Genomic DNA, 16,326 nt, shown 5'->3' with positions numbered 1-16,326 from the left:
CAGCAGGACATTGTCCCAGGTGACCTTGAAGGTACTTTTAATGTCCTAGGATTTTTGTTTCTAAAATACTTCTTGGCTCTCACCTAATTTTTTAGATCTGGTCTCATGTTTTCACTGCCTGGGCCTTTGGCCACTAATTTACATTGCTGTACATTGTCCAAAAACACCTGAAACAGAAATAACTAAAAAATGTCCATACCAGACCACTCATCACCTGTAAGAGGGTATGGCTATTAAATATAGCCTGATGCTTTTATTTCCTCTGTGCCTGTGATAATTGCTCAATAAAAACTTTATGTGCTTGGGCACTCTAAAGGAAGCAGTAAATATTTAGTGTTGGCAACTGCTGCCTTCAAGCCTTACCCACAAAATGCTGTTCTCCGTCTTGATTGGTGCACAGAAGAGACTCTGTGGTGGGAACTGCATTTTATTTTCAAAACAGAAGGTGTAATTAAAAAAATGAAGATATATATAATAATTAATACAGGTGTTCCTTGCTTTAAAGAAAAGCAAGTAAATAAGATGAGAAATTATAAAACATATAAATTGGGCTGATTGTTTGCATTATGTAATAATTGTTCATTTTAAGAAAAGGAAATAAGATCAGAAATTAAAGCTCTATAGAGTGATAATTTGTATTATAAAATGATTGTTCTTTACACAATTCATGATAGGGCTTCCTTAAATGTCAGTTTTCTCTAACATATTTGAGAGTTTATTCTTGTGTCACAAGCTAGGTCCTAGACTTCTACCTCTAGAAACCCCCTTAGTGTTTTTCCAGCCCAGCAACTTTATTTACAGGTAAGGAAACCGAGGCCCAGAGAGAAGTTCTAAGTGTAAGGGGTCACATAGCTAATGCTTGGCAGAATTGGCCCCTGACTCCAGGGTCTTTCCACTTAATTCTGCTTCTCAAGGCCGAGAACCCCATGCCACCACATTCTTCGAAAAATTGGCTTCCTTTTCACTTTATTTCTTTGTTTTGCTCTTCTTATTAAAACAATGCATATTCTTAGAAAATTGGCAAATACAAAAATACATCAAAAAAGAAAATCCCCTGCTGTGCTACCGTCTAGAAATAATCTCTGTCACCCTGTTGACCTCCAAATTCTTTGAAGGGGCTTCCATATCTCCACTGAACTGTCTCCCAATCTGTTCTCAGCGTGCTGAGATCAAGCCCTCAGACCCTGCATCCGGGTGAAACTCCTTCCTCTTGTGACAGTAGTCTCTCATCCTCCCTCTCCCTTCTCCCTCTGACTGATTTCAGAGCATTAATCTTCCCTGTATCCTCCTATCTCTTGCACTGGTCTTCTTCTGTCTCATTCTAGGCTCTTTCTTTCGCCACTGCTTAAATAACAATGGCCCAGAGAGTGGCACGCTTAGCCCCCTTTTTAGTCTATATTCTTCTCCTAGGATAGTTTATCCTCTTCTCTGACTCAACTATTACTTATTTGGTGTGGATGACCAGGTAAATATCTTTGCCTCCACCTCTCTCCTGAGTGCCACACTCCTGTTTCCAGCTGCCTGTTACTGGACCTTTCTCCTAAGGTGTCTTGTAAGCATCTCTGCCTAAAATTATCCAAGAGCAAGTTAATTACCATTCCCTCTCCAACCTGTTACTCTTCCTGTGTACACTCATTAATTGCTAAACATCCATCCTGGAGGTCCGGAAGTCATACTTTAATTTTTCTCCCCATCCATCCAAGCCCTCATCACATCCTGCCAACTCTACCTCAACAGTATCCTTCAAATCTCTCTGTTCCTCTGTTACCATTACCCTGGGCCAGTCCTTCAGCATCCCTTACCTGGACTGTGGCAGTAGCCTCCTGACTTCAGCATCCCTTACCTGAACTGTGGCACTTGCCTCCTGACTTCTCTCTCTGCCTCTCTCTTCGGTTTCTGTTCCACGTTGCTGCTGCCAGTTCACATTTTTGAAACATAAATCTGGTTTTAAACCCTAAAAACTTTTAACTGCTTACTCCTGCCTCCAGCATGCAGTCCACATCCATCAGTAGGGGAACAAGACCCTTTATGCTTGGTCATTCCTCTTTGCATTGCCTGTCACCAAGCTCACTGCTTAGCATAGTGCCTGACCTACAGCAGACACTCAGTACCTACTGAGTAATAGGCTTCTCTGCATTCGAGAAAGTGTTCCTTCTTTATCACATCATCTTATTCCCAGCTAGTTCTGCAGAATAAGAATTATTCATTTTATCAAAAACATAATGGACCACACTTAATTGATCTATTCACACTTCTAGGTAGAGGGGACAATACTCCCATGTGCTTTGGTTAAATTATAAGTAGAGCAAAAAGGGGAAAAAAAGAGCAGGTCCCGGCTGTCAGGGGACACTGTGCAAATCATCCTTGTGGTTCTGACAATTGAACCCAAACAGTGTGCTTGTTCTCTCTTCCTGGAGTGGCCCACTACAGGTTTTATGTACATATTTTTTAAAAGGCATGAGACCACATATAATATCACTCAACTGTTATATTTGGCAGAGTGGGCTTTTTTTTTTTTTAATGTGTTTAGGTAACCTGTAAAATAAATTAACTTTGGAAGAATTTTTTTAAAATAATTTCTGATTGGAAAAAGACCTTTGGTAGGAAAAAAAATTAAAGACAGTGAAACCACAGTATTTAGAATGCAAACATTGTAAAATGCCATAAAACTCCTGAGGTCTTATTGTGTGTTTGTAATGGATCTATACCATAAATGCAGGTAAGGCTGAGGAAAATATGCTCATTTGTTATTAAAAAAAAAAAAAAAAAGGTCAGGTTTCTTCCCACCTTCAAAAACAAGAGTGAGAAAAGTTTACTACCAAATCGTGCTTTTATTTTCATGAAATTTTCTGCATGCTGTATATAGTATCTAAAATGGGTTTTTAATAAAGAGGTGTTGATATCTTAATGAACTGACATGATTTGAGTAAATCATATCTATAAAAACCATTTTCTCCTCTTAATAAAAGAGACACCCACATTGTTGCATTAGAAATGCATTTTGGATCCTAGAATTTGCTACAAATAAGGCCTGGAGAAGAATGGTTTGTACATTTCCTTTTAAACGTTTCCAGACATTTTACATGTCACTGCAGATGTGACCTTATTCTCAAGTTTGTCCTCACAGGCCCTCGCCACGCACACGTGCTGGTGTTGTGACAGGGCTTGTGCTGCTGTGACCTCACCTCCTTTCCGTCTGTACTGCCTGTTGCACCTCATCCCAGAGCGCATCTCCCGATTTTCTTTCTCCTCGGTGCTTTATTCTGCTTTCAGGAGTCTCTTCTTTCATCCACATCTGCACGTTTTTCTTCTGACTTCTCCAGTTTCTAGTAATACCGACATCAGTGAGCCTTTCTCTTCTCACCCTCTCCCCAGCCTGTTCCTCTCCTAGGCTTGCTCCTCCCAGTATCTTCTAATTTCTTCACCAGAAAAAGCAAAACCAATGACCTGGCAAGACCTTGAGGCGATTCTCTTCCAGTAGAGACTGGCATTGTCCTCTGCCCCCGCACCTAAGTCACAAACACACCTATCCCGTGTTCATGTTAATGGGTCCCTGCCCCCGTCTCTTGCTCTCAAAATCAGTTCTGTGACTCCTTCCACAGACCACCTCTCCCCTTGCCTGCTCTACCCACACAAACCTAAGGACAGTTGTACTTTTATACTCCTCCTCACCTCTGTCACACCTCAGTTTCTAGCCAATTATTTTTGTTTAGTTTTCAAGAACTCAACTCAAAATGTTGGCTCCTCCAGGCAGCCTTCCAGGATAGCCTTGCCTCCTGACCCTCTATAGTTTGGCTTACATGCCCAGCTTGCTTTCCTTGCACCATCATGGCCTGACTCCCCACCTGATTGACTTCTTTAAGGATAGGAACTGTGTGGAAGAATCTGTTTTGAAAGTATTTTTGCTCTTATACTTCATTTTCTAACTTTTATTTTGACTGCTTCCATGTCTTTTACTATCTGAAGTTACCACCTTTCTATAATCTTCCTTTTTATTTGCATCCCTCCATGTTCAGTCCATTCCTATTGTCAGCACTTGTTTTCTGAAACTCACCAGTGGCTTTCTTCTAAATTCTACTTAAAACACACACACGCTTCTCATCTTCCAAGTCTTTCAATGAGAAAACTAGGGGAAAAAATGAATTTCCAAGTTCTCTTTTGCTCTCTTTGGATTGTTACACTAGAACTCTTTTTCTCATAAAAGCGTGAGTCGGTATAAAACATTAGTGCCTATGGTGATTTTTAAAGTAAAGAGAATAAAGCTTCCTGAGTAATTCTGTTGCAAGTCATTTGCTGAACATCATTACAGTCAGAGTTTTATAAATTGATGTCTTTTTCAGGACTAGAGCAGGTGTTTCATTTGAGGGCATTGTTTACTCACATGTATTTGTGATGGGACTCTTTGGTCCGTGTCATCATCCTGTCTCAGAAGGATATGGAGGGGATTGGCTCCTAAAAGCCTTCCAAACATATTGCAAATGGAAAGTGAAAGCAAAGGCAAAGGCCCAGTTAGAATGCTCATGTCCACTTTAACCAAAGAAATGGTCCAGGTCTCCTCACTCCAACAGCAAACCTAAGATTAGACATATTTAGGGAAAGACTAAAGCTGGAAACAACCCTGTAAGTGAACACCCACATTCTCTTTCTGACGAAGCAAGAGAGAAGAGCTTTTAGAAAGGGCCATCACCAGTGGTACCTGCTCAAAGCTGCTCCTTCCTATTCAGAGCAAGGGAAGGTGATCAGGCCTTATCACTGAACTCTGTCTACACCAGCAGGGATTATCTGCTGCTCCCTCCCCTCCGGGCGAAAAGGCAAAACAAAATAAACTCATGCTTGCTTGAGGCACTAAGAAGCTGAACCCCATAGAAGAGGTTTGGGGAAAGCATTAGGCACAGGACATTGGACTCAACCTAAATGTTCTCCTCCAGAAAGTGAGGATGCTGTATAACCTGCACCATCTATCTCATGGAGTTGCTTTGTGTATAATATGAAAAAGCATCTGTGAAAGTTTCTTCAAAAAAGGCACACACATGAAAGGTCCAAAAACTCATTTCACCAGCCATACGCCTAGGATTAAAATATACACATTGCTTTTTATACACAGATTTTTAAGCCAACCTCTTAATACATACTGAAAAATCAAATATGAAAATACTGGAGGAGAAGTAATATATTTCCCAGGAAGTCTATGGCATGAGCTATGAAGTATGGCTAACCTCACTAATAAAACCTTTAAGAAAAATAGAATTCATTCTTTTCCGAGCTTGGCACCTTCTATAACTTTTGATTTGATCTTTTAAAATTATTTTGTGATAGAAACATTCCTCCCCTGGCAGCAGTGACCTAAACTCACAGAGATTTTTTTAAAAATCACAATAATGTATTTACTGATCAGAGTGTTCCCCCTGTGGAAAAATGCTCTAGGAAGTTAATTATTTAAAGGTTAAGAAGATAGGGAAATTATAGCTTTTCACAGAATGACCTTTGTGGACCAGTTTTTGTTGTTTTTTTTTTTTTTTAAAGGAATTTGCATCTCTTTCCAAACACGGATGAGGGCCTGACTAACCCTCAATTTCAGCTGTGTAAACATTGAAACTTCAAACTGCTTGGAGAGAAAATAAGAGCAAAATTTGTAACAGCCAATGTAAAACCTGAATAATGCAGTGATGTTGATTATTTCCCTTAAGCAATCACCTGTGAGTTTCCTTCCAAAGAAAAAAGAAAAAATATTCTATTTCTATGAGTGTAAAAAACATGGTAGAAACAAATGTTTTAAATGTATACATTTAAAGGTGTTTCGAAGCCTGTGGTCTCTAATTACCTATGAATATATCAGCCTTCATTGAGGTGTTATTATGCAATATTCCATTCTGTAATCAAAACCATAACATATCTACAACTTTGTACAAAGAGAAAAACAATTATTGAGTGCTCTTTTAACATAGACTGTAAACTTCACTGGCAAAACTCCAGTCTGTTGCTGACTTGGTTTATATTTCTAAATGCATTCATTAATAACTAGCTGCATTTTTAGGCAAACTGAATAAAATGAGTGGAATTGTTCATAGTAATAGGCTGTCAATTTACTCACACATATTGGGAGAAAATTTATAAAATGTTTACAGGGTTCATGATTTATTTCATATTAATTTAAAATACCCTTAATTTTCCCCAATAATACCCTGTGTAAGAGCTTGGAGCCCCTCCTGAAGGGAATGAACTGGTGGTGTTCATGAGAGCAGGCAGAGCACGTGTCTATTCTCTGTACATTTGAAAAGCTAGTTGAGACGAGGGATGTGGCAGGTTTTATCCAATTTTACACACAAGGAAATGATTTAAAACCACTTCATAAACTGCATAGGAATCAGCATTTCAGTTTTTTTCCTGGACACTTATTCTAGGTTTGAATTTGTCATCAGCTATGAAGACTAAGAACCCATACTGAATTCTGTCAAAGGTAGAATAATCTGAGAATTAGCCAGAAGCAAGGGTGAGAGAGAGATCCTTTACATTCTCATTGATATTCTGTGTTCTGGGAGTAATGTATACATACAAGCTTTGTTTGCTGCTTTGCTTGTTTCTACTGCCATAAGGGAAAAGAAAGGGCAGTAGCTCTTCTGATAGAATTTTAAGAACTTACACTTTAAGGACACCTTTGTTAGATGATACGTTAATCAGGTTTCTGCAGTCAGTTTGTCCCTGCCAAAATAAATATATGGGAAACTTATGAAAATAAATCATTAAACTTTCCTAATAGTATAATGATCTACCAACTTTTTAAACAAGGTAGGTATTGAGATTAAAGTCTTATCCTCACTGGCAAGTGTTGTCCCTATAGTTTCTTTGGGTTAAGAATCTGTACATAGCAGTTATAATGAAAATATTTCATTAGTATTAATCTAAGTGATTATGATGGCAGTAGCTTCTGATCTGACATAGCGTAAAATTAAAACGATAAATTATAACTGGATCATAGGCAGTAATTTGAACTGTATAGCATTTGGTAGGGAAGAGATTTTTAGTATTATCTGAAAGTAGGTGGAGTTCTTATGGTTTGTATTCTATCATATCACCTTGACTTATCACAAAGGGTTAAACGGACTCTGTTGGAATATATATTCTTTTTTTAAAATTAATTAATTAGGTTATTTTTGGCTGCCTTGAGTCTTCCTTGCTGTGCGCAGGTTTTCTCTAGTTGCGGTGAGCTACTCTTTGTTGCGGTGCTTGGGCTTCTTATTGCAGTGGCTCCTCTTGTTGAAGAGCATGGGCTCTAGGTCCATGGGCTTCAGCAGTTGCAGCTCGCGGGCTCAGCAGTTGTGGCTCTCAGGCTCTAGAGCGCAGGCTCAGTAGTTGTGGCGCACGGGCTTAGTTGCTCTGCGGCACATGGGATCTTCCTGGATCAGGGCTCGAACCCGTGTCCCCTGTGTTGGCAGGCAGATTCTTAACCACTGTGGCACCAGGGAAGTCTTGGAATATATATTCTTTAGGACACACTTGAGCTGGGACTAGAACCCAGCCTTGAAATTCTACCCCAAGGCTTAACTGGCTCTTATTGTTTCATTCAAAGTCATATATTTGCATCAATTTAAGTAAATTTCCAGTAATGAGAGGTTTTTTTAATAGACTCAAGTTGCTGCAGTGTTTTTCTATTTGTCTTCTCTTTGTACTGTTCAGAAAATTTGGGGAGGGGCAAGGTTATCTCAATAATTATCTGAGTGTTACATATTGTGTGTGGCCCCACATCTCTGGTCCACTGTTGGGGAAAAATTTCCATTGCTTTAAGTAGGTGTTGTAGCTCAGTAAAGAATGGCCCTGTGTTTGGCAAGAAAGCAGATATGGAAACTGTACTCACAGCCAAAATTACAAGAACAAAGTAATTGGTTAATGTAAAAGGAAATGATTTTGACAGATTTACACTCTTGGGGTGGGTTAGAAATGCACCAAAATTCAGGATTCAAGTGCATTTTTATCTTGAAGTGGAAGAATCCGACACAAAGTGGAAAGCAGCTTTCTGTATATGAAGTGCCCTTGGCACGTCCCGTCAATCTTTTTACCATTGTGTTTTCAATTCCATTGTGACACAGGTAGATCTGATGTATGCTGTCAATACTTTTTTATTTTATTTTTTTTACTTTCTCCACTCTCTTTAGACTTAGAAGTAGATCAACCCAAAGAAGAAAAGAAGGAGTGCTACTATAATCTAAATGATGCCAGTCTTTGTGACAACGTGCTGGCCCCCAATGTCACCAAACAAGAGTGCTGCTGTACCTCCGGTGCTGGGTGGGGAGACAACTGTGAGATTTTCCCCTGCCCGGTCTTGGGGACTGGTAAGAATCAGCTAAGTGCTGTGTTCACACTGGTATTTGTCATGTGGTGTTCACGGGCCTTGGAATGTTCTCATTTGGGTTACTGAAGCCTTGAAATGGTAATTAATATCTGCAGGTACCTGCCATAGTCAGATTGAGGTGAGATTACCTTAGAGTGGGTTTTGTTCACGGCTAGGACCACACCTTCATCCCACCTCAGTATGAATTCTTAACCTTCTGTCTTTCATAGAATATGCTGTTATAGTGACACTCCATATGATATTTTAGCAGAAGGATAGTTCAGTTTTATTCCATTTTTAAGGTAAAAACCAATCATTTTTGCTAACAATGACACAGCATTATTCCTAATTGGAGCTTGCATACTTAAGCTAAGATTTTGGATTCTTATTAAATTTTAAAATACCAGAGACCACAATAATGGAGAAATAAGACCTAACACCCTATAGCACCCATAGCTAAAACATGTGTAAATAACATATGGGTGAACTTAAAAGTTAGAAGTAGACTTAGGAAGCCATTAGATTTGTTTGCACCTAATCTGTAATTTTTGAGATTGTACTGAATTTATTTGTCTGAATTAGATGGGAAGAATTGCCTTAAAGTGACTGAGTCTGAGAAAGCAAAACTGAATTTAAAACATACTTGTGGACGATATTGGGTTTTTTGTTGTTGTTTTTTTTTTCAACTTTTTTTTCCCTTGTCTCTCCCAAAATCAGCTGAATTCACTGAAATGTGTCCTAGAGGGAAAGGTTTTGTCCCCGCGGGAGAATCCTCTTACGATGCTGATGGCGAGAATTATAAAGGTCAGAATCAAGCGGAAACGAATTTGCAGTATGTGTGCATATCTGACATCCAAGTAAAAGCGTGGCTTGGGTTAAACAGAATTAGATTTCTTTTCAGCCATGGAAACTGATTACAAAACCTTGAATTCTACCATTGGAGGAAGGCCCCAGTGGACTCTGGGCAGAACTGTGGCTTGAGAGTTAGAACACTTTAGGCTGTATTACAGTGGGACTTAAGATTCCGAGTTTCTACCTCTGAGATAGGAATAATGTTTCAAACGTTGTCGTGAGGATAAAATGAGATAACATATGTGAAAGTACTTAATACGAAATTCTGTACTTAATAAATTTATTCTTTTATTCCAGAACTGTATTAGAAATTGTGTTTTAGGACCAACATCATGTTGGCCTTTAATGGTCATCAACAAAGCAAGCATTCTTGCTTTTTTAGAAAGCATCCTACTTTTCTTGGACCTTTTACTAATGGCCACAGATTAATAATAAGGAATGGAAAGGAAGAGAGCAAAAGTAGATGTGTTTTATATATTTAATGCTATTAGTCTGTAATTCTAAAATAAATTTGCAGCTTTTTTATTTTGGTGAAATTTAAACTACACGTATGTGTATTTCCTTATTAACTACTCACTTTTAATGTTTGAGTGATAGAGATATTATGACCTTTTATATATAAAGTGAATTTTTTTCTTTAAAGTTTAATATTGAAAACTGTTAAGTGGCTGGAAATCAGACTAAAAACATTTTTTATTGTCCATTTTGAAAAACCAGTGTTGTAATAATATAGCATAATTCAGCATCTGGATAAGAAATTCCATATGTGTTTTTTAAGTATATCTATGATTTAATTCAATTAAATAACAAGAGTTGGATGGCAGTATGTGTTTAATGGTTTTCAAATTTGCAGATATCATATACTTTGTTTTTTCAGAGATGTAGTTAAATCTCACTGTATGCTATGAAGTGGAGTCTTGATTTCACCATAAAGGCATTGCCTTTTTTAAGATAAAAATAAATTGCTCCTCACCCTATCCTAGCAGTGCTGTGAATGGCTGGTGGAATATTAGATTCAGATCCAAACAGTCATATATCATGGGCTTGGTTTTGCCATTTTCCAGCTGTGTCACTTTGAGCAATTTATCTATGAAGTCTCCAGTTTTTTAAATGAGGACTAAACGCCATTAGTTTTAAAAGGCCAGAAATGATGCGAATAATACTTGCGCAAAAGCAGTAGGTAACACTTTTTGAGAGTTTACCGAGTCCTTTGCATGGATTTTCTCATTTAATCCTTTCAGTCCTGTCAGGTAGGTGTTCCTCTTATCTCCAGTTTACCACTGAGTAAACTGAGGTTTGCAGACAGTGAGCTCTCCAAATTCTTTGGAGGAATGGGACTGCCAGAATTATTAGCAACTGCTTTTATTAGCTCATTATCAAGAAAGAAGTTACAAACCCTTCTTGGGAGTTTTCTTCATTTCAACTAGTTAATGGGCCAAAAAATACCTTTATAGAAGGCACATATCTTAAAGGGTATTTTCCTCAGAGAATTTTGTTGGTGCCATTACGGAACCTGTAGACTATTTCATCAAATATGAGGTAGCATCTCTGAAGCTCTATTTACAAATATACCTTCTCCGATAATGTTTTGGGCATTGCTCCTTAAACAGAGAAGCCTGGTTATATTTCTACCCCTGTGAAATAGTCCTAACTTTAAGAATGAGATACGGCTGTGTTTTTAAGACTCTTTGTAATATACATATTATAATATCTCACTTGAAGTCCAATATTGGTTAGACTCTTCTCTTGAACTGAAAAGCCAAAGATAACTCTTCTAAGTATTTCTCCATTTTTCTCCCATAGATGCAGATGAATGCCAACTTTTTGGACAAGAAATCTGCAAAAATGGCTTCTGTTTAAACACTCAGCCTGGTTATGAATGCTACTGTAAGCAGGGGACGTACTATGATCCTGTCAAGTTGCAGTGCTTTGGTAAGTTTTAAGAGGATATGGTGTGATGTGCTGTGAAAATACGTGGACGGGAAAAATTCAGTCATGGTACGTATAAAAACAATTTCTTTGAATCTAAATCACGTGTTGAAAAGACCTGTGAACATTTCATGGATCTTTTTCTTGACCAACATTTAAGGAAATAAAAACCCTTCATACGAGTATTTGAGTAGATTTCAAAGAGTTAATATTCAATGTGGAATTACAGTTCAAGTCACTAGTATAACTGAAGTGTTCCTTTGGTCTGGGGAGCCTCCTGTTTCATCACTCATACTGCACTGAAAGTCATTTTTAAACACCGACCCAGACTTTAATGCCTAAGCAGAAAACCATCTATACTGGGCAGAAACACATAGCAAAAGGAAATAATTTTGAAAGTGTCATAGAGACATTTTATCTTAAATTTCTAAGCATATCCTGTTCTTAAATATTTTCTTTCCTTATTTAATGTCAGCAGCCGTAGGGCAACGTTATTCTTCCAATCAATACAACTTAACATTTTTATAGTCAGAGTTGTTCTCTGTTGGATGATGATGTGTAGCTAATTAAAATGTGGCAGCCCCTGGAATCTGGACTAAATTTAGCAGTGTTTATTAAGTTTGGTTAAGTGTATGAGATGCAGCTGATTGCTGATTTTCTTTAATTTTTTTTCCTCTTAAGATATAGATGAGTGTCAGGACCCCAACAGTTGTATTGATGGCCAGTGCGTTAATACAGAAGGCTCTTATAACTGCTTCTGTACCCACCCAATGGTCCTGGATGCTTCGGAAAAAAGATGTATCCGACCAACTGAATCCCATGGTATGTTTGGATGTGAGAGACAGGTCTGTGTCCAAATAAATGTCATAAGGTTTTCCTTTTGTCTGAAATGTGAGCTGTTGGAAGAGAGAAAAATTGATTCTTTAGGTATTTTGAAATAATTAAAATGAGATGCTAAGAGAAAGAATAAGATGCATATCATCAATATGTAGGAGATTTAACGCCCTGCACATACTGACTTAATGGACAACAGAATATGGAGTGGCTGAGCAGATGGCAAGGCTTTTCTGTGCCTGAGGGTTGATCACATTTAACCCTCAAAGGCAACTGAGGAAGATGTAAGTTGCGGGAAAAGTAATTAGGTTTGCTTAACTGGACTAAAGGACACAGATGAGGCTGGGCAGAGCAGAGGGCAGAATTCATCAGAGTGGAGGTTCTGAAGGCCGTTGGTAGGGGTCCCTCTTTGTCCCCGAGAAGGTGATGTGCCACTGATAATTGGCTTAGCTGCTCAGTATATCAGCACATTCAGGAGAGTAAAAAGGTCAGAATTAAGGATCCTAGGGTGAAGTATCACTAGTTCAGGACTTTGGCAGATGGAATGGTTGAAAAAGGATGAATCTCAAAAATTTTATGTAGAAAGAAATGGTAGGATTTGACAGAGGAGTAAATGTGAAAAACCAAAGATTGGAAGAATAAGAAGTCCATTAGGATTATGAAATACAAGCAAGATTGTGGAGGGTTTTATGTAATGATGGAAGCTACAGAGGGAAGGATTTAATTGGAACATGATGGGCAGGTTGAATTTCAGCTGATGGAATGACACCCAGTTGGAGATGACAGAGGTTTGATCCATGGAAAGACCAGGCTGGCTTCAGACTTTTACTTGGACGTCACTCTTAGAAATAGGGATGGAAACTTTGAGACTGGCTGGCTTCTACCACAGTGTTTATAAAATAGGAATAACAGTGCAATTGCCATGCAACCATGTCTTCCCTTTCAGAACAAATCGAAGAAACTGATGTCTACCAAGATCTGTGCTGGGAACATCTGAGTGATGAGTACGTGTGTAGCCGGCCTCTAGTTGGCAAGCAGACGACGTACACTGAGTGCTGCTGTTTGTATGGGGAGGCCTGGGGTATGCAGTGCGCCCTCTGCCCCATGAAAGATTCAGGTGAGCCCTTACCCAGCTCTTCTGCTGGAGGCCTTTGGAAACAGGTTCTTCTCACCTCCTTTGGAGCCTGATAATTCTCTTTTACGTATATATCTTCACCTTCACTCCTGATATCGTACTTTCATCCGAGGTGTGTGTGGGTGTGCGCGGGTGTGTTTAGGGAGAGGAAGAGCAGGAGTGTGTAACATCTGGCTCCTGGTTTACCTCCAATCCAGACCCTGTCATTAATTTTTGAAACCCTCATTCCATTTCCCCCAAAGAATGTTAAATGACCCAAAGAAATATAATGCATCTTAGCAGTTGGTGGGATTGGTCTTGAGAACTTTTATTTCCTAATAATTCTTTTTTTCCTATAGTCCTTCTCATTTCTAACAGTTTCTACTTAGAGCAAAAAGTATTAGGGACTATAGACAATCTCCATAGGTCAAAGTCCAAGTTTTTATGTCAACCTCTTTCTGGGAAAGATCCCAGAGGGGTTAGAACAAGAAAGGAAGAGAGTAGAAACCAAGTGAAATGTATTTGAACAAATCTCCTTGACTTTCAAGTTTTAGATCTGGGATTAAACCTTTGGTCAAATGGAAAAAGTGGGACTGGCTGAGCTGTCAGTTTCCTCCCCTCTCGTTGTGTGGGAGGAGGGCTGGAAGATGCTGCCTCTGGGCTCTGGGCTGGGCTACTTGGTGACTGTTGGGTTCTGCGCTGATTGCTGATTTCTCTTTCTACCACTGCAGCTGCTTACTGCCTGCTAATGAAAGGGTTCGGTGTATAGCATTTTGTCTTTGACTATAGAATTAACTTGTTAAAGCTGGAAAAATACTGTGTGGGTCTAAAGTGAAGCAGTTCATAATGAACACATTCTCAGAATGGCCAGGAGGGGAAGAATTGCTTGAAAAGAGGAAATGCATTAATTTTTAGTTAATTAGAATGTAATTTTCAAGCTATTTAATAAATTAGCTTTTTAGCTTGGAAATAACTTAAAACCAATATAGCATAATAAAGGGGGTAATTTTGAAATGCTGTAAAAGGAAAAGGAATAGCAAAGGATGGAGAGCAAACACATAGACAGAGATGGTAATGACAGCAGCCCAGAAATGTAAAGAGGGTAAGTTCTGGGGCCAGACAGTCTGGGTCTGGAATTCAGAACAGCCTACAGCAGCTGTGTGACTTGGGGAAAAAGAACTTCACCCAGTGCAGCTCATTTGTAAAATGAAGACATCTGTCTGGTTGGGTTGTTGCGAGAACTGGGAGGATGTAGGTAAGGCAGGAACACAAGGAGTGTGATATATTATTGGCATTATGGTTGCCTCTGTCCCTGGAGGCAAACGCCATAAGGAGAGGAAGGTGAAATTTGAAAGAAGTGAATATATATGACTTGAGTCATCTTCTTATGATGCTTGAATACCTCAAACCTTTCTACTTAGGCAGTGTTTTTATTGTTCAATTTTTAAAAAATTATTTATTTATTGGCTGCGTTGGGTCTTTGTTGCTGCTCAGGCTTTTTTCAGTTGTGGTGAGTAGGGGCTACTCTTCGTTGGGTGCATGGGCTTCTCATTGTGGTGGCTTTGCTTGTCCTGGAGCACGGGCTCTAGACACGTGGGCTTCAGTAGTTCCGGCTTGCAGTCTCTGGAGCACAGGCTTAGTTGCTCTGCAGCACGTGGGATCTTCCCAGACCAGGGATCCAACCGTGTTCCCTGCATTGGCAGGCAGATTCTTAACCACTGAGCCACCAGGGAAGTCCCTGTTGTTTAATTTTTTAAAAAATATATACTCCTTCTAAAAAGTTAATCAAAGAGGTTATATCCCCCTCCACCTACCCCATCACAACTGAACTCCACTCCTTGAAGATGTTCACTCTTTTTCTTTTTTTAATATTTATTTATTTGGTTGTGTTGGGTGTTAATTGTGGCAACTTGTCTCCTTAGTTGCAGCATGTGGGCTCCTTAGTTGTGGCTTGCTGGCTCCTTAGTTGTGTCAGGCGTGCTCCTTAGTTGTGGCATGCAAACTCTTAGTTACAGCATGCCTGTGGGATCTAGTTCCCTGACCAGGGATTGAACCCGGGCCCCTTGCATTGGGAGCATGGAGTCTTATCCACTGCACCACCAGGTAAGTCCCAACTCTCTCTTTTTTTTAATTGAAATATAGTGTTGATGTACATATACGTTACAGATGTGCAGTATAATGATTCACAATTTTTAAGGGTTTTTAGCTCCACTATAGTTATTGTGAAATATTGGCTATATTCCCCATGTTGTACAATATATCCTTGTAGCTTATTTTATACATAATAGCTTGTCCCTCTGAAGATGTTCACTCTTAACAGTTGGTTTTTTAATCATCCAAGTCTTTTTTCTATACATTAATTATTGCTATATTTTAAAATTCATATTAGTTACATATTTATATTTAAGAGACTAAAGCTGAAGTCTGTATCATCGATGTCAGGCACGTGTTGTTTTTTGTTTTACTCCTCAGCATCTCTGAAATTGGGGATATCTTATAATTGATGGCATCTACTAATGGCCACAAGCTATTTTTTCATCTTAATGTCTGTTATATCGGGATGTATTTTACAATCTGGGGTGTCTTAGAACTGGTGAATGATGGTAACTTTTCAATGGCTGCACAAACTCTGTTTTATGGATGTATAGGCATACTTTGGAGGTATTATGGCTTCAGTTCCAGACCACCACAATAAAGTGAATATTGCAATAAAGGAAGTCATCCGAATTTTTTGGTTTCTCAGGGCACATAAAAAATGAAGTTTACACTGTAAAGTGTTTATGTCTATTAAGTGTGCAATAACATTATGTCTAAAAAAAAGTACGTGCCTTAATTAGAAATACTGTATTGCTAAGAAATGCTAACCATCATCTGAACCTTCAGCAAATCATCTTTTTGCTGATGGAGGGTCTTGCCTCGATGTTGATGGCTGCTGACTGATTAGGTGATAGTTGCTGGAGATGGGGGTGACTGTGGCAGTTTCTTAAAAGAAGCCAACAGTGAAGTTTGCCATCTCAGTTGATCCTTCCTTTACAAATAATTTCTCTGCAGTATGTTTAATAGCATTTTACCTACAGTAGAACTTCCTTCAAATTTGAAGTCAGTCCTCTCAAACCCTGCTACTGCTTTCCCAACTAATTTTATGTAATATTCTAAATCCTTTGTTTCAATAACGAGTTGTTTGCTGTCTCATACGGATGGGGTTTGTGGCACTCTATGACAATTACAATAGTAACATCAAAGATCACTGATCATCATAATAAATAGAGTA

The 16,326-nt window shown here is 38.8% G+C and overlaps 1 protein-coding gene across 5 annotated transcripts in view; it reads left to right on the top strand.

Annotated features, from left to right (window-relative positions):
* LTBP1 (latent transforming growth factor beta binding protein 1) overlaps positions 1-16,326 on the top strand; it is a 395,008-nt gene that overhangs the window by 351,595 nt on the left and 27,087 nt on the right. For all 5 annotated transcript variants that reach the window (XM_057741529.1, XM_057741528.1, XM_057741530.1 and 2 more), the window contains 5 exons: positions 8,151-8,327; positions 9,044-9,130; positions 10,982-11,110; positions 11,789-11,929; positions 12,888-13,058. In XM_057741529.1, the coding sequence (XP_057597512.1) occupies positions 8,151-8,327; positions 9,044-9,130; positions 10,982-11,110; positions 11,789-11,929; positions 12,888-13,058 (705 nt within the window). The remainder of the gene's footprint in view (positions 1-8,150; positions 8,328-9,043; positions 9,131-10,981; positions 11,111-11,788; positions 11,930-12,887; positions 13,059-16,326) is intronic.

The sequence above is a fragment of the Hippopotamus amphibius genome, chromosome 7 (assembly GCF_030028045.1).
Source record: "Hippopotamus amphibius kiboko isolate mHipAmp2 chromosome 7, mHipAmp2.hap2, whole genome shotgun sequence".
Lineage (NCBI taxonomy): Eukaryota > Metazoa > Chordata > Mammalia > Artiodactyla > Hippopotamidae > Hippopotamus > Hippopotamus amphibius.
The sequence above is the reverse complement of the archived record's forward strand: the minus strand, read 5'-3'. Positions and strand labels throughout refer to the sequence as shown.